The sequence below is a fragment of the Melozone crissalis genome, unplaced genomic scaffold (genome assembly GCF_028551555.1).
Source record: "Melozone crissalis strain CALT ecotype California unplaced genomic scaffold, PUWL_Pcris_2 ptg000016l_1, whole genome shotgun sequence".
Taxonomy (NCBI): domain Eukaryota; kingdom Metazoa; phylum Chordata; class Aves; order Passeriformes; family Passerellidae; genus Melozone; species Melozone crissalis.
Genome location: NW_026535794.1, coordinates 18,821,715 through 18,840,509, shown reverse-complemented (window position 1 = coordinate 18,840,509; position 18,795 = coordinate 18,821,715). Strand labels below are relative to the sequence as shown.

The 18,795-nt window shown below is 36.6% G+C and overlaps 1 protein-coding gene across 2 annotated transcripts in view; it reads right to left on the bottom strand.

Moving 5' to 3' along the window:
- The window catches only part of PIP4K2A (phosphatidylinositol-5-phosphate 4-kinase type 2 alpha), a 108,214-nt gene that overhangs the window by 43,720 nt on the left and 45,699 nt on the right, over positions 1 to 18,795 (bottom strand). For both annotated transcript variants that reach the window (XM_054274129.1, XM_054274130.1), the window contains exons 2-3: positions 6,783 to 6,880; positions 5,577 to 5,673 (exon numbers count right to left, since the gene is read on the bottom strand). In XM_054274129.1, the coding sequence (XP_054130104.1) occupies positions 5,577 to 5,673; positions 6,783 to 6,880 (195 nt within the window). The remainder of the gene's footprint in view (positions 1 to 5,576; positions 5,674 to 6,782; positions 6,881 to 18,795) is intronic.

Here is an 18,795-nt window from a genome sequence, read left to right as displayed (position 1 = left end):
GCTGTCAGCTTAAGGCATGCTCTTGCTTTGGAAAGAGTTGTGGCTCTTTTTCTGGAAGCCTTTTCCCTTTAGCCCTGCAAAGCTTGGCTTAATGCCTTCCTTTCAATATCGCTAAGAACTCAGGAGTACCTATCAGTTTGTTCTTTTGATGTTGCCAGCACATGCTAAATTATATTTTCCAGTTTGAATGTCCAGTCGTGAATGATACTCAGTTTAGCAAGGAACAGCCAAAAGCAAGGCAAATTAAATGTTTTCTAGGGAAAATTGAGAGAAACCACAAATTAGAATTTCTGTTGCCATAGGTACTAAGGTTAACTCCCACCATCACTAAATTATTATTTGGGTTGACATTAAAGGCATTAAATCTTAGAACATTAGATTTAGATTGAAAACTTCATTTTTTACATGCTAGAAAGACTACCAACAGCAGAGGTTTTGTTACTACAGCTGGTTCAACACTTTACTACCACCACTGCCTACACTCACATCAAACAAGATGTCAGCAGTTCTGAATGGTGACACCAATGTCTTGGTGTCAATGTCCATTTGGGATCCACAAACTCTATACTCTGCTATAGGAATCTCATCTGACAAACAAGCCCAGGAACTTTTTAGGCACTGACAGACTTACCATGCTAAAATAAAATGACTAGCACTGGTATTTTCTTTACAAGACAGTTCTTGCTTTGATGACTTTTAATGCACTTTATGGAATTAATTGAAGAGATTGTCTTAGGAATAAGCTCCAGCTTCTAACATAGTAACTGCTGACCTTGCTGTGTGTAGTTTGATGCTGAAGGTGGCTTGTTCTTTCCCAAATCAAGGGTCAAAAAATAAAAGCATGAATTTTAGTGCAGAAGCACCAGCTGAGAGCATTGATTAGTATTTGTTTGTCTGAAGAAACATCTCACCTTGGATTGCGAAGTACTTTAAGTTAAGATGATGTATTAAGATTGGATAAGTCATGTAAAATGAACAACAATATTTAGAGATTGATAAGAATTTTGATGATCTGAAGTTTACATACCTCAAAATAAAATTATATTGAAGGCTGACATCTGAAAAACAAGCCTGGAATCGGCACTGTTTTCCTGATGCCTTGCTATGAGCCTAGACTACAAATCTTTCTGCACAGAAAGCTCTGGGAGATGTTGAAAACAACCTTAACAGCCTTATCAGAAAATGTTGGACATGAGTTCATATGGTTTGTTGTTAGAGAAATTGCTTAAAAGCAGGAATTCTCAGTAATTATTTTGGATTTCAAGCTTTTATATGGAAATATAAAATATCAAGCATAGGTAAATGAAAAAGAACTTGCAGAACTATCTGCTGAAAGTTCTTCATTAATTCTTTGTCCTGTACAGAGAATCTCTACAAACTGCTCCTGCAGACAGGAAAAGTCAGCTCTGAGCCTGTCTCCTACTACCCTGAGTGCCAGAACCTGCAGGGCAGTGAGCTGTGCCCTCCCTCATCCCCAGCAGAAGGCTCATCAGGTACCCTGGGACATGGCTGCCCTCTGGTATCAGCAATTGCACTTTACTGGGCAAGAAACCAGTCTTCCTCTTCTGCCTGGCAGAACCCAGATTTAGGATTCAGCAAGAACTTTAAGCAAGAACAGATGTGTTGGAGCACAGTAAAAGAAGTTTCTCTTCCCAGAGCAACAGCAGCAGAAGCATTTGTAACAGTAGTAGATCCTATTTTTCTACAGATTGTTGGGGGTTGTTAGGCAAGCTGTCTGCCTGTTAATCTCTCATAATTCTGAAGTTTACATAAACTAACCCTTTAATTCTTCTAACAGAACTCTACTCTTGGATTTTCTAAGGTAACAAAGTATGCCAAATGACTTGAGAAGCAATCCCAAAGAAAAGCAGCTATCCCATTAATTGGGATGGGGGAGAACAGGGTGGGGGAGCTGGTAGAGGGGGTAGAAATCTTTCTGTAGAATAGCCTTTACGGTGTCTAAAGCTGAGGGGGAATGCAAAATTAAAATTTAGTGCTTAGTGAGGGACTTTACAATATCTGTTTTCTAATCACTTTTTTTCTGTCCTACTAGAATCAGTTACTGCTCTCAAGTATTCTCCCGTGAACAGCAGAAGGATTCCTTTTCAATTAAACAAGAAAACACTAACAAAAATACATAATTTACCCTATAAAGGCAAAATCTGCCATTACTTAATAATATGGCTTTTGGAATTGACACTTTAAAAAGTAATCTTCAATCAGAGATCCATATATGCTTGTAACATTCAGCAGTACAAAACAAAAGAATAGTCTCTTTCCCTTTGATAATTTATAGTCTTTGTAAGTGGCTAAAATGGTTTTGAAGTTTTTCCATCATTCAAATGCAATTTTGATTCATACTGACTGATCAGCAGTTGTGTTCCCCCTTTTAAGAAAAAACAGCCAGACCAGTTTTTAATTTAATGCAGTAACTGTTTTAGAATTTTTTAATATAAGAACAAAATTTCTTAACCTAGATTAAGGACCTCATTTATCATAACAAGTTTGTATAGGCAATCTTTGAATGAAACTCAATGTTTCACTAACTTCATACTATATTTTCTACACTGCTGTTCATTATAAAGCCTTAAGCACAAAAAAGTCCACACTGTATTAGCAGTTGCACATGCAGCTCCACAAAACTTCAGTCCCAGTTCAGTACTAAATATCTCTTGGAGATGCTCAACTAGCTAAGAAATATAGACAGATGCAGGACAGATTACCAAAACATCTCAAAAAAGGGAGTTGGTTTGTGTCATGTCAAGGAAGGGAGTTCATTCCAGGAACTGTAATTGCCATTACTAGAAATGGCTTCCTGTAAGGCATGAACCATACACAATTTAAGGAATTCCTCTGATTCCTAAGTCCAGACTACTTGCAGGAAAAAGCCATGTACTTTGTGAGATTTAAATCTCTCTTCAGAGACATAAGGAGATCTCTGTAAGACAAGTTCCATATATTAATTATTTCACATGTGAACTAAGTCTATGTGTTAAACAGTCCACAAAATTACTACAAAATGAGAAACACAATGTAAAGAATTAAAATTAGTATAGCCCACTACTTAGAACATATGCTACCAATTTTTTTCATGAGGTAGGTTTTGTTTTATTAGTGCTTACTCATAAGGAAAGACTATTTGCCCTCTGGAACACCTCATCAAGGATATCAGCAGAACATTCTGAAAACAAAGGCATTTAAAATGAATGTTCTTTGAGACTGTGACTGATGTCTGACTAATGAACAAGGTAATTGGTTTATTTATCTAAACCAATCCTTTCTGGCTCAATAATGGGAATGACATTGTTCACAGTTGACTAGGACTCCCTTTCTGAGAATCACTATATAAGAAAAACTATCAAAGAAAGTAACTCAATATTTCTTCCATAAGCTTTCCCTTACTTTTACACTGCAAACAATTTTTCAGTTCCAGGTTTGATTCTAAGAAATCATTTTAACCAACAATAATTGGAATAACTTCCTTGAAGATAAAGATTATCTGAAAAAAAGTATATATATTACATTCCCTTTTTAAATCACAGAGACTGTAACAATAAATTGAAAGCAACTTCTACTTTTAATAGGGATAATCCCTATCTTACACGTGAGGAGACAAATTTTCTTTATGTTTAGTTCTGTAAAAAAATTTAATTTTGAAAATGAGTTTAAAATACATTAATATTCTAAGCATTTATTTTCTTTTTAATCAGATTAGTCCAGTAGAAAAAGAATTCAGAGTGATAAATTGGTTGGGCAGAGGAAAAAAGCAATAGTGAATTATCTTCCCTTAGGTTAAAATTAACTATCTTCTGTTTTTCACTAAATATGCTTTAAATACTAAAAATCATGAGGTTTTTTTCCTAATACATAATTCTGTTGTATCAAAAACCAGGATGTAGTTACATGTTCTTATTTTGGGTTGTTGATTGGTTACATTACCAAAACACATAGCTACAAAGGAGTATTTTTAGGTTTAATCTGAAAATATGGACAATTTATCCAGTGACAGTTACTTAATGCTGCTTTATCATTGTTATCATGAATAAATCCAAACAGTAGTATAACATAGTTACAACAGGAATTTCTGCTGCAGAACAGCAGTGCATTTCACAGTGCTGTGGAACGCAGCATTTTTGATTATGCCAAGTTTGCCAGTTTTAACTCACTGTAGCCTCTCAAGTGTTCTACCATTTACTGAACTCTACCTTCCACTGTCTAGTAATGTCAAAATGCTCTAAAGACAGCAAGCATGAACTGACATCACAATTTTAAGAGCAATCATGTCTTCCTTCTTTGTCAAGAAAAATTAAATCTTCATATAAAGGGATCAATTAACTTCTCAAGCAGTAGGATCCTGCTTGGTCCAAGAGCAGAACTGAACCAGGAGTGCCATTTGATACATCTATTTAAACTGCTGGCCTCAGCCTCGGTGCATTTCCTTTTAAACAGTTCTTCATAAACAGGATAATGAAAAACCATGGAACATGATCATGACAGCTCCAAAATAAACCAACAATCCTTTTCTCCACTGACTGGCAAAGTGTCTTAGCAAGGCTACAGTGCCTGTAAACTGAGACTCATAACCTAATCTCTGTCTACACCCCTGCACATTTTAACCCACCTACACATTTCTCCTGAAATGTATACATTTGATCCTGAAAAGGGGCAAATTGGTAAAAAGAATTGTTGAAGGACTCAGATATAGATTTTGGCTGCAACATTCAGTTTACTCCATGGGCAAGAATGGGAGTGTTATTGTACAAATGCATTTTGTACCATTTGTTTAGCTACTTAAAACCATTTCTTAAAAATTCTCTTAATATATCTTAGTGACATTATAAATGTAACTGCAGCTCACATCAAAATAGTTTAAAAAAGCAAATAAGTATGAGAGGAAGCAATTACACAGCAAGCATTCCTTAGTTCAGGACATCTTGCAGTGTGACTGCAGAAGCAATTATCCTGTGACTGAAATGCTGTGCATTAGGAACTGTTAATGGAAAAGGGAACTATCAGTGAGAACTGGCAAATCAGGCTGAAGCAGAGTTCAGGGACTTTCTTTTGCAACGGCAGAAAAACTCTGACTGCATGGAACAACCCTGCCAAATCTAGAGCAATTTCTTGGTTTGCTGTATCTACTTTACATTAGCAATTTGTTTCCAGATCCTCTTAACGTCAGGAAAATGAGACATGATGAAGTAGGATGAAGCTGGCAGGCCATAGGTCACTGTCCTGTAACCAAAAAAAGCATGAGGGAAAAAAAAAAGAAGGAAGGCTGTGGTCATTTCAGAAACCACATCTCATACAGACAGAACACGCAAGAAACTGCTATCTAAGCCACTGGGCTGAATATAGAATCTCTTGCCAGAAGTTTCCAGACATTATTTTTCCTCCTTATTGCAAGAAGTCTTACCCTGCAGCTTCAATAAACGTGGCTTATATGGAGGCACTCTAATGAGGAACACAGAGGACTAAAGATGGCACAGGGGCAGGAATCAGAGGAAAGCTGGGGCAGGCTGGAAGGTTAAACAGAAATGTGCATTTCACCAGTCTAGGCTTTTTCAAAGTGAACTTACCTGAAAGTCCTGATCATCAATTCCAAATCTCTCTCTCAGATTCCGGAAAACCATTGGACAATATTCTTTAAACTTGAAATGACTTGGCATGTTTTCTCTGAAAGAAGATAAAACCAATTCAACTTCATTACTTCATTCATGCATATATAATAAGCAACTTGAGAATTTTGTCTCAAAGCTGTTCATAGAAAGCTCAGGATAACAATCCTCTTACAATTTCTCTTCTAATGCTTTATTTTTTTCACTGAGATTGGGTTATCTAGTTTTTCTTCACAATGCTTAATGAATGTTTATTAGCTTACTATAGCATCATTATGTCATAGCTAAGGAACTACAACAATGATGAAATGAACGCAAACTGCATTTTGACAATTCTGAAACATGGACTCAAAAGAAGAAAAGAATGCTTTCCCACTGCCCTAAACTTACTTCAAAGGTGAAATCTTAGATTGGATTCTACAAGAACTACTATACCATCTGCGACATCAAAAAATACTAACAGTGCCAAAACTTCAAGAAAATTTCATTCATTCAATAGAGAACTAGTTTTAATATCCTAGTATTCATTTTAGACTTATACAATAGAAAAGTTATTTTCACCTTTGTCACTGAGCTGAAGACCCAAAGTAGCAGAATTTTTCTTTTCTACCTATATTCTTGAATAAAATTCAGGTTATACACACATCAATATTAACAGTTTTGTATGTCTGTACATACTGTTCATTAGGCATTTTATTTTTAAGAGACAATAGATACTACATGAAATTACCATAATGCTTTTGAAACATCTATATGATGGGTATGATTTTGTATTATGGAAAATAAAAAGCTGAACATTATTCACATTTGATATAGGCTTTAGATTTTCATTCTTATTCAAATGGAACACTTAATAAAGAGCACATGAAGTTATATTTTTAAAATACACAAATTCTTATACAGCCATAAATAATCACACCAAGAAAAGATCACCTTCAGTATCTAATATACTCATAAGGCAATAATAAACCATATGGAGGAAAAAATTCTACCCAGCAGCCTTTGCTGTTGCTTTTTAGAACAGCACAGACGGTTATGTTTATCTCAGGATTAACTTAATCATCAAAACTTCAGTTCCATGCACTGAAAAATAACAGAGTTCATAGTACTTCATAAAAATATCACTACCACTATCCACTTCTGCACAAAACTGTTACTTGTACTTACTTGTTGAAAAGGTGATTGTCCACCTTTATCTTTGAGTATGCTTTGAAATCATCTGGCATCAACATAACAGGGATTTGAACATGGCTCAGTTCATTGATCTAGAGAAAACAGAATATATTTAGTTGCTGCTGTCTTTGCAAAGAATGCTACATATATGTCTTAATCCTGAAAGTCTACTATTTCCTGTGTATATATCCCAGGAGTGAATGCAGGTAATGGAAGAATGTAAAAGCAGTGTTATTCTTTCCAGATCAAACACAATCTCAAGAGTGACACTTTGGAAGAGAAGAAACAGCATTCCATATTTAGACTTGTTTCAGAAATAAAAAAGTGCTTTAAACACAGCTGGAGCGTACTTTTTATGGAAGGTCAATGACAATGCTACCAAAATCCTTTCCTATACCAACACATTGTTCTTATTTTGCCAGTCAAGTTATGCCTTCCAAAGATAATTCAACTTTTTATTTCCAATGAGTTTTTACCCCTGCAGCTTATGAAGAAATTTTATATGCCTGTGTCTTGAACGGTTTGTAGAAAGCAAAGTGAAATTTTGTATGCACGTGAATGCATGTATTTTCAGTTCCATAAGCAGAAGTTTGTTTCTTACAGTAGTGCAAAACTCAGATGAGTTTTTGTAAGTCACAGTATTTAGGCTTTTTTTGATTGTTCACATTAGACAAACCATTTAATTAGATAAATTTTTGCTTAGAAATAAAGGTGCACGTTAAGTCCTAAGGTTTTTCTTATTTTCTTACATTGATGTGAACCACCTACTCTCTTCAGCTTTGAAATTAACATTGTCAGTATTCTCCAGATTAGGAATTTTCCATTTATATTTCTAATTTACTTCTGACCACATCTCCATTATAAAATGTAGACAACTTTACCATGACCTAGTTTGTAGGTATGTTTTTGGTATTGCATGTATTAATCTACCCTTACTTGACTTAAGTTTAAATAGAACATGATAAATACAAGACAGAATTGTTAAGGTTGCACTGGTCCTTCCAAACCAGGAATGACATACCCATTATAACAACAGTCACCAAATACCCATGACATATGTTTTATCCATGTTTTTATGGCACTCTACACTCTGGTCATGCATCTTAATTTACCCATTCAAATCTTTTTGCTCATACAGAGCCCATTTTTCTCAGCAGCTTTCCACAGGGTTTAGAGGAAAGTCCCACTCTATAAGAATGGAAATGTACACTGGGGCTGGAGGCAGCAACACAGGTGTGCTCCTCTGCTCATCCACCAGTGCTTTCCAACTAGGAAGATGTTAATTGCCTGTAAATGCTTAAGAGAGGCTTTTGGAGAAACCTTCACTGAAACAGCTATAGGTTAAAAATACTGGAGAAAAAAAAATGCACTCCCTGCAAGCATGACCTTTAGAAGAGCTGAAGTTAAAGCAAACAGGAGAAGAGTGAAGAGTCCTCTAGCTCTTAAAGAGAAGAAAGAAACCTTCCTTCTGGCAGGAAAATCAGGTGGTCTCCTTACCTTTCAATACTTTAAAGCCCCAGTGATGTTCCCTGCTATGTCTCATTTTTGTCATTCTGATCTTGCAAGCCCACATGAAAAGTGCAAAGAAAGCTTCTTTGGAAAGACCTGAAAAGTTTTTGATAGAAGGATGGCAGCTCTCAGCAGAGCAGGGAAAGGAAAGAGAGAGATGTTGGGGATGAGCTCAAAGTGCTCCACTCCTTGGTGTTGTAGGGAGAATGCTCTTTTCCCACTCCAAAGGGAGAAAAAGAAGAAACTCCAATAAATTTTAGAAAACACAGCTGTACAAGCCTAATAAATCATGATGACACCTCATTAAATACAACATAAAATAACAAAATGCTGATTGAAAAATCACTACACCCAACATACAGGCTCTTTACTGACGCTGATACTGCTGTACATCAATCTCACCCTGAAGCCACAAGGCAGCTCACGAGTCTGCAGAACCAGTCCAAATAAAACTAGGGACATGTAGATATATTACATAGAGATACAAAATTCTGAATTTGTTTTACAGAATTACCATCTCTTTCAGACTGCCAGATCACACAACAAATTTCACACTTGAACGAAGAGTAGCAGAAATGTACACACAGATACATTACAGACAAAAATGATCCCAAGAACACCTTCTGCTGAATACTGTAAGAAATCCTCAACTATCTACAACAAAGTTTGCTTGCAAAATTACATTTTAGGTTATCAAAACTGCATTGATCAAATTTTTATGTGTACTTGCTTTCTTAATTTGCTGATATGAAGTTTCTCTGCATACATCTACAGATTAGCTTTCATGCTGTGGATATTTAAATTTGTGCTATGTAATGGCACAGTTTTACTTGTGCCTGTAGGCCTTGCAAGCATCACCTACACAGTGGAATGAAAAAGCCTTTGTATGTGTATACTCTCAGGATTCTTTGATTTTAAGAAAAAAATTCCAAAATACTTCTCCTAAGAAATTCCCTACAAGATGTAACTGCACACTCTTCCCATTCCCTAGTCAGAGGTTTGATGGTTTTGTTCTTTTCAGGAGGGATGCATTTTTCAGGGTGCTTTTTGTTTTGTGTTTTTTTATTTGTTTTTTGTTTGGTTTTGTTTGGTTTTTTGTTTTTTTTTGGTTGGTGTTCTTGGTTGCTTGCTTTTTTAAAGATTCATCCAAATCTGAGGTTAGTAAAAGTAATTTCTTTAACATTTTAGGGAATTCCTCTCTAGCAGAGTAGGAAAATAAAAAAGCAGGTGATGAATACACAGTAGAAGTGACCTTTGGTGTAGCACACCAGCTGAGTAATGGCATATCCCAGCAGCACAGACCATTAATTAATTTAAACCTTTTGAAGTATAAGGTCTAGTTCTCTCTGCAATAGGACATTTCTGGACAGATTTGATGAGGCCAGACTGGAAAATGTGCACAAGAGAGAATGGAACACCCGTGTCATTAGATCTTGGTGGAAACTGGAACCACATTGTGGGGGGAGGGAGAAGAAACAATATCCAAAACACCCCCCCCAAACAGCTCTTGAAAAGCTAAAAGAAAAGGGAAAGGTCAGAGGGATCAATTCTCTACTTTGCCATCACTGTGTGGAGAAACAGTCACATCTGAAAGACACTAAATATGAAATGCAAAAAAACCATTTTGAGTCTTCCAACTTATCTCAAATGAATATTTTGCTTCTTTTTCTGTGTTTGAAAGTTCAGCACAACAGAAAATGTGTTAAGATGCATGTGATACCTTTGACAAGTATCATGTCCATCTCTTCATGTTACCCATTAAATACAGCGAGCTCCCTTAGCAATAGCAAATGAGATGTGTGCATGAGGATGAAAGTTCAGCATTCCAAATTACAACAGAAACTGTTACAATAGCTGTAATCATTACATAAGAAATACTCATTTTCCTCTAAGGAGTGCTTTTGAATGTAATAAAATCATAACCAAGAAACAATTGCCCAAGAAATTGAGGTAATTTCTTAAAAAACAAGAGATAATTGCAAAGCACAAATGAAACAAAAAGAGCTCACTGGACAGAGGACTGAGGGCTTGGGATCAAATATTCATTTAACTGGAATTACTTCTGAGCAATCTACATGTACAGCATCTCTATAATAAATACATGTGCATCATATTAGGAAAATTCTTTTAGTCCTGCAACCTACATCCTTTAATTGCCTTGTATTATTGTTGCCAATGCAAAATTTTGCTCCAGTTTGTCCTTTTTTGAAAGGGACAATGCTTGCTGCATCTTTGAGGAATTCAAATCCAATAAAATAGCCTTAGAGAACGTATTACTTTAAATATGAATGACTAAAATTTTAGTTGCACAGTAACCATGTATATTACGTATAAATACCTCATGTGTATTAATAACATTTGTAAACTCACGCACACATGATATTAACAAGTGACCCAGAAACCTCCACGAAGTAATTCATTCAGTATCTTTTGTGATATTAGTATAAACACAGGTGGTTGTGACACTTGGAAACATCTCCAGACAACTTACAAGCTTTAGGACAGAAGAATGTTAAAAGTCTTAGACTGGCATTGCCCCTTTAAACACACATGCAAAAAATTGTGGCTCAGAGTGGCGGCTTGGCCATGGGAGGTGAGAGAGGGCCAAAGCAAAAAGAAGTTCTCAGGCAAGAAACGACTGATTGCAACTCATTTTGCTCCTGCAGGTTTAGCATTGAATTCACACTGTCAGGGTAACAGAGGTTGTAATTAAGCTGCAAATAAGGGAATAATAAAAGCCTACTGGACATTGAATAAATAGTAAGACTCAGCTGGTAATGATTTTGAAATTAGCACACAGAGAGGTGTTCCCACAAAGCCATCTTATATTGGTGACATTTCAAACAAGCTTCTCTAATTTATATGATTTGAAATCAAGCAATGACTATATCATAAATTGTTAGGCATTATTAATGGCCCTTATTTAATTCAGATACATTCACCCTAAACAGCACATTACTAGGGCAATGCATAATTAAGCATTAGTTTTCATTCTGTCAGAACATAAGCAGCAATAAATTGCTTGTATGCAAAGCAGACAATGAGATATTTAAACTGCATATAATAAAGGCAATTTACAGCATATATTGCATGTTTAGCTACAAGAGTCAGAACAACAATCCTGTTTTCCAACAGATACAAGCTGTTGCCCATTGCTACAATGTTACAGCAAGAAACCTGTGTAACACATTACAGCTGGTATTACTCATTTAAAAACCCAAATCAAGCAAACCAACCAACCAACCAAAAAAACCCCATTAAAAAAATAAAAAATAAGCCATGTACAACATCCAAAATTTAATCCCAAGAAGACCACAAATCATACTCAGACTACTTAGCAATGCATGGTTTCTTTTGAAACTCTCTTCCTATTTAAAGCCTTTATACTCTATGGATTTGGGGTTTTCTTTATTTAATGTTGCAGCTTTAGTATACAGCATATATACTGTTTCCTTTTATTTTAACATATCAGCCCACCAGACTCACTGAAACTATGGAGGGATGAGGTGTTTTCACACTGAACAGCCTGATGAAACATCTCAATTGCAGTTACAGCTCTTGGCAGTTTCACAGACAGGAAAATCCCTGCTGCTCCTGATGCTGGATATGGCACAAGTTGTGGAAGTGCTACTTCTTTTCAGCTGTTTATCTCCCAGCTCTCTTTCTGTACTGAAAGCTAATTCACAGCAGTCTGATCTGTTGAGACAAACAAGCTTCAGCTGGTTTGTTACTCTAGGAGAAAGTCAAGCTCATTTTTCACAAATTTGTGTATTCTTAAACACTGATTTTGGAAGAAGTGGGAGTGATAGAGACTTCAGAAGAAAGAAATTATTGGGATGTAAAAATAGAACTGAACTTTTAACACCACCAGCAGTACTGAGATTTTTATGTTCAGGGTTTTACTTTCTGCATTACAGCTTCTACTTTGGCAAAGAAACTTGCACAGAAAACTGAAGAGAAAAAAATATCAAACCTTTTTTTGGTTCAGACACAAAGTCACCATTTTGAACAGGCCACAGACTTCCTCAACAGCACAGTTAACTCATTCACTGGTAGGTTAATGCTTATGAAAGCAAGCCTATGGGCTTCTGGTGGATTGGTCATACAAAACAGGGCTGTAGAACAAGAAGACAACAGAGGAAACTCTTTGGAGTATAAAATTCCACATTTAGGGTCTTCCAGCACCTTCTTGATACTGAACACCCTGCAGGTCTTACCAAACAGAGCATTTTCCTGCTCACTAGAACAGGCACCTACAAGAGAAAGTTTCTTTAACTTATTCATTCTATTGTCCCGTAAAAAGCCCTTTCCAAAGCCATTCCTATTTTGTAAGGAGCAGAGGTTTAGGTTAAAGCAGCAGGCCGAGTGGTGACAGGCAGAGCTACAGGCAGCATTTCCATCCTCTCCTTCCCAGATGTGGAACACACCATGCTATTGCTACCAGGACAGTAAACGCCTTGTGCTGAAGTATAAACTGAAAGTGAAGTGATTATTTTACAACTCTTTGAAATCTACCTTGAAGGGTCTGAAAAGGGTGGATGAGGTCAGCAGCTAATCAATTTTGTGGAAGACATTTGCCTGTTACAGGGCAAAACCATCATTTGATAAATGTCATTTGACAGTTTAAATTACACTGAAACCCATTCTTGCAAGAGAAATAAAAGGTTAAGTTCTGCTGTAGAGAAATAAATCAGTTCAGCAAAATACGCCTTAATATGTTTTAAATGAGGTTTTCATCATTTCAATCACACAAAAATTCATCTCTTTCCCCTACCTCTCTCTGCTACCCTGCAAGGTAAAAAATATCCAGGCTTTTTTTTTTTTTTTTTTTTTAATTTTGCAATGTGTTAGACTTTAAAGGGCATAGAAGACTTCTATAAAAGGAATATCCAGTTACCTATTCAGAATCAAGTCCCAAAATTAATGCAATTATATGACTAGGAAAAACAGAGGGTAACACATTTAACTTTTTCTGAGTCTTTGGAATCATTGCAATTTAAAGTATATGAACAGAAAAAAACCTCTAAAGTAAAAAAAACCCAAAATCAAACTTAAACCACCCTGCTGCCAGGCAGCTACATAAAAGAATCTAAATTTTACATGTCTCAAAACATCTACCAGCAATTACCAGAGCAGCTTTGTGTTTTTTACAGTTCAGGTGATGCCTATCATTAGATTTCTGGCTTTAAATAAAATTCAGTAATTTACTATTGGAAAAGTATGACAAACTGAACCAAGAGTATTCCAAACTGCCTTAACATATACTTTTCCTGAAGTATTAACCACAGGATATATGAAAGACTCTGCAAGAGTATTAAATATGGATCATATTTAGCAATACTAAAAAATGAACAGCTCAACAACAGCTATCACATTTTATCAAAAAGAGTAGCAAGACCTTTGTGAAGTCTTATGATCTTCCTTTGAATTAAAAGAAAAACAAAAGAAAAAATTTCACAGCAGACCCCAGATACTTTCATGAGACTTCTTGGCTGCTGGTTTCCACAGGAAAAGGATCTGTTTGGGCAGGGTAGGTCTGTAGTACATGCATCCATGTGGAAAACAGGATATTGTGACATACTCAAAGAAAGCTCTGGACAGGATATTGTCCAAACACAGTCCTAAAACACAGCAAAGAAATGGTTTCCAAAAAGCATTCATGTTTGCTTTTAAATTTGGAGTATCAGGGTCCAAAAAACCAGACAAAGGGTTTTATAGCTTGGTTATCACTCCTGATCAGAGAGTTTGGAATGACAGGGTTTAAGAACCTATAACAAAAGCACTTAAATTTCATTTCCTTCCCAACAATTTTGATTGCAAGCTTTTAAGTCTTTCAAGTCTCTTGGACACTTGCACAGTCTAGAATATCCAGAACAGCTGCTGTACACTATCAGACAAGCATTAAGTCACATTTCTACAGATTTGGTTAAAGTTCCCATGAATCCCCTTACACATTTCAATGAGTGCAAAAACTGACACTTCAAAATGTGCCAAATAATCAAAGGCCAAAAATAAATTAAGCAGCTCAGATACAATGTCTGTCATGATAATCCCTCACTCTCCTAAAAGCTAGGTCAAATGCCATAATATGTACAAATACATTAATGCCCATTAATGAACTGGGAAACAGAATAATAGAAATACGACTTGTTTGTAGTAGAGATTCTTGACAAGCTGAACACTTCTAGTAGCAAACATCACACAAGAAGAAAGTCCTATCTCAGACCAAAAGAAAATTGTAAAGGACTGTAAGCTCTTTGTACTTGGATGAGTTGTGGGGCACACTTTAGACATGAGCTCATCCTTGTTTGCAAATGCAATTGTTAAGAAGACAACAAGACAAGGGACACAGCTCAGACAACAATTTGCAAGCTATTAGCTTCCCACAAATCTGATAAAAGAACATTTTATTTTTTGAGCAAAAATATCAAGTCATCCGCTTGAAACTTAGATTTGTGCTGGGAGGTTGATGTACTTTGACAATCTTTCATATCAATGGGTATCCTCAATTATTGTTTGCATAGTGATTCAAAATACACACACTTGTCACAAGGTCTGATAGCCATCTGGTCTGTATTTTTCTAATTAAAAACCAAAATGCTTATCTGGCAACAGATAAACTTTTAGCTCACTTGGCTTTGTCCTAAAAGCTTCACAAAAGAATGACCAAAAAGAGGAAGATGATAGGAGGCACTAGGAATTTATTATGACATCGGGAAAGGTTTGAAGAAGACAAGATCAATTCTATATACAAATCAGAATTATAACTCATAGACAGATGTTCTGCCAAGTCTCTAAATTACCTATTTATTGTGGATTCTAGAAGAAAAATTTAACAAGGAAGAACACAATGAAATAAAATTATACTTATATTCCATGAATCCTGTTACTAAGATCTGGGGAAAAAACAAACTTGCCAACCAACCAGAAAACAAACATAAAGGAGTCTATTAAATAATGCTCATCTCATAGTAGCTTTTAAGATTATATTTTTCAAGTATAATATTTCTGAATAAGAAAAATGAGGTAATGAATTTAAACATAAAATTCCAGCATGCAGTTGAACAAAAAAGGAGATGCTGTAGCCTTACCTGAATGCTGTAATTGAAAAATGAAAATCAATAGGAAAAAACTTCTCTTCAATACAGAAAGGCAAAGTATAATGGGAACAGAAACCTAAGGAATCATTTTGCCCATAATACTCATCTGCTTAATGAAGAGAAAGGCTTTAAGAGCATCCTGCCTAAGAAAAACAACCTAGGAAGTATGCAGAACAAATGCTATGAAGCAACAATTTAAGTCATGAGATGGGCCTCATTAATTTTCACAAGTTATAACAAATGCAGAAAAGCCAATTTTTTGCCTATTTTTACACTGGTATAATGAAGGTAATGCATTTCACATTATTATTAGTAATAGTAGTAGCAACAGTATTAAAGAAGACCAGTTGTGAAGGGGGTTTAATGTCCTCTCACATATTCCAACCTCACAAATACGTTATTATTTAGAAAACTGTTGACTTGTGAAAAGATGACATTAAAGCATGATTCCTTCTGGCCATTTCTGACTATGCATTAGGTGAAGGCTGGAGCTGTGAGGCAAATTTTCTGCAAACAGCAGCAATGTTATTTGCATTACATAAATCTAATTTAAAAAGTTAATTAACTGACGAAGAGTGACCCTGGAAGTACATGAAGGTCACACCAGCCGTATTCCCATGCTCTGTAAGGTGATGCAGCAGTTGCTCCCGGTAACATGGACCAACAGAATAATTGGAGAGCACAAGGGACAGAACTTGCTCTGCCAGCATGTCTTAGCCTGCAGCTAAATGAACCTTTTTTAGCCTCAACCTAAATCTCTCATCCTTCAGGAGAAGTAACAACTTTACATGTAAGCACCATGCAAAATATTATCCTAGACGTCCAATGGGTAAGAATTGCATTTCCTCAGTTTAGAGAAACTCCTCCATTCACCTCTCTGATGCATCTTGGTTGTGGCACTGTATTTGTCTTGCATTTACCATACAGTCTTTCACTTCAAAGTAATGTAATGCCTGATGCTGGGCTAACAGGTCTGTAGTCACCAATGAGGGTTATCAGCTTTCCAGGTTTTATCACTATTTGAGGTGGTGCGTTCCCCTCCATACCCTTGTCAGGCTGCACTGTGATCTGAGAAATGCTCATTAGGCTTCAGCCTTGAAAACAGCACCTGGGCTCAGCTCCTCTTGAGCTTATCAGAAAGCCTATCTACTCCCAGGAATGGCTAACGAGCTCCTGTTTCCCTTACGAACAGCCTTGGAAAATTCTTCTTGCCTGAATGGCACAATGTTCCTGTTCTTACATTTTCAAAGAAAGTGCTGACCCAAACTGTGGCCAGGATGAAACTGAAACAAATTATGACCAAAAAAAAATTGTTTCAAAACAAATTCATTTGTTTTGAAAACAAATTATGACTAAAGCCCACTCTCTTGCGACCCTATAGACAGTAGTCCAAAATGAGCTCTTCTGGGCTGCAGTGGGCTGTGACCAGTGACCTCCCTCTGATTGGGGCCTCTTAGAGATAGAGAACCCTCATGGTCTGCCAGACTCGGAGGAGTGCTGAACCAGGAGTCCTGGACTTACACCTCCACTCCTCGAGGCTCAGCCTTTCACCCAACAGGAGATCCAAGGCATTCAAAGTGATTCTTTCACTGACCTCCAACAGGAATTTTTCACAGGTGCCTTGCCTGCACTGACTCTTTATGTCTGTGTGCATTTGCTACAGCAAATTTGAGAGGAATGCTGCTTTCTTAGATGTTTAAATACCCTGGATATTGAAGCAAGATAGGCCTGTAAGTAAGCTTGAGACATATGACTTAACCTTACTTAAATACTGCTAAATGTTGTTCTTTCGCTGAGTTGCTAAGTATAACTTCTTATAAAGTAAGGTTAAATGCTAGTAAGTGTTATTCCTTTATTAAATTGTCATGATTCAGTCATTATTTGGTTTAAGATAAAAGTAAAGTACTGTTATGTTTGAGTGCTGTTAAATGCTGTTTTAGGCCATGTTCTTTTTCATCTCGCTCTCACTGCAATAATGCACACATCCCTAGACAGTTCACAGTTCATTTCTGTTTTGTCTGGATTTTGTTTGGTTTTGTTGTTGCTTGTTTTTCCTTGCTGTCCCTTCTGTCCTGTAAGTAGTAGAGTGCATCTTGCCAATGAACTTTGTCATGGTGTCACTTAATATAAACCTGGCTTTTGCTGATACCTTTGCCAATGATTTTTTAAGCCATCTCAAACACTCCTTCATATCAGGATGCCACCCAGACAGTTTTTGCTGCAAGAAGCCACTGTATGGGCTTCATTTAAGAAAATGCTCTCAGAGCAATAGCAGAAGCTCTTGCTGGTCAAGACACCATGACATCTGGAAGAAGATATGAAAGGCCTTAAAGTCCCAAGGAAACCCAAAGATAGCCTGAGCTGAGTAGCAAACTCAGAACAGACATCTGGGATTGTTTAAAGGTTGTTTTAGCACTCTCCTGCCCACCTCGTGGTCACTGACTTCTCCTGTATATAGTTTCTAAATATGCATTAACCTCTCCTTCTCACAGACAGTAAAACACACTTATTTGGATGTAAACTCTGCAGCTTCTGGCTACTGAAGCAATGAGTTTATGTGCCACTTCTTCAGGGTTTGGGAAAGACCAGTATCCAGGTATGGTTATAAGGAGCTGGGTTTTGCTATTGCTCAGGATATCCTTTTTCCTCACAGAATCTCAAATTTATTTTGGCAGTAATACCACATACAAAATTTCATTAATTTATTATCATTACTTATGAGATATTAACTGCCCAGATATAACAACTCTAACGTTGATTTTGCTGAAGGCCGTGTACTGCGCATTATTTCCAAACCCCAGAAAGCCTTCCCAGCCCTGCAGAAGAAGAAGGGTGTAAGGGGAGGGTGCAGCAGAGCCACCAGGGGCTCATTGTCTCCCAAGTCCTGTCACCCTCCTAGTTCAACTAAACTGTGAGTTGAGATAATTATACAACTCAAGGTAAGCATCTTCTTTATCCCTTGATATGAAATAAAATATAATTTCTTAAAAGCAACATAATATAATTGCGCAACCTTTTGCCTCTGTTTACAGGTCGGAATTTTGCTATCAGAGTATTTCCATAAGCTTAGGGGGACAATAGGACACATTCAATGGGCAAAGATGACACAAATCCGCTTTCTACTTATACTTTTTATAGCCCATAAATAAAAAGTAACCCCAGTGGTTTTAGTGCTGTTAATCTGAACATGTACCAGGTGCCACAGTGCCTCTGAAAGGAGATCAAATAGAAATGACCAAACTTTGTTATTCAGTAAGCACGACAACAACAAAACATCGCTTCAATTGTAAAGACAAAACCAAACTGTAATGACACAAAGTTTTCTGCAGCAGTTTCTATTATGCTAGCCATGGTAACACTGCTCCAAATCCAGTCAAAAAGCATTTCCCATGACGAGG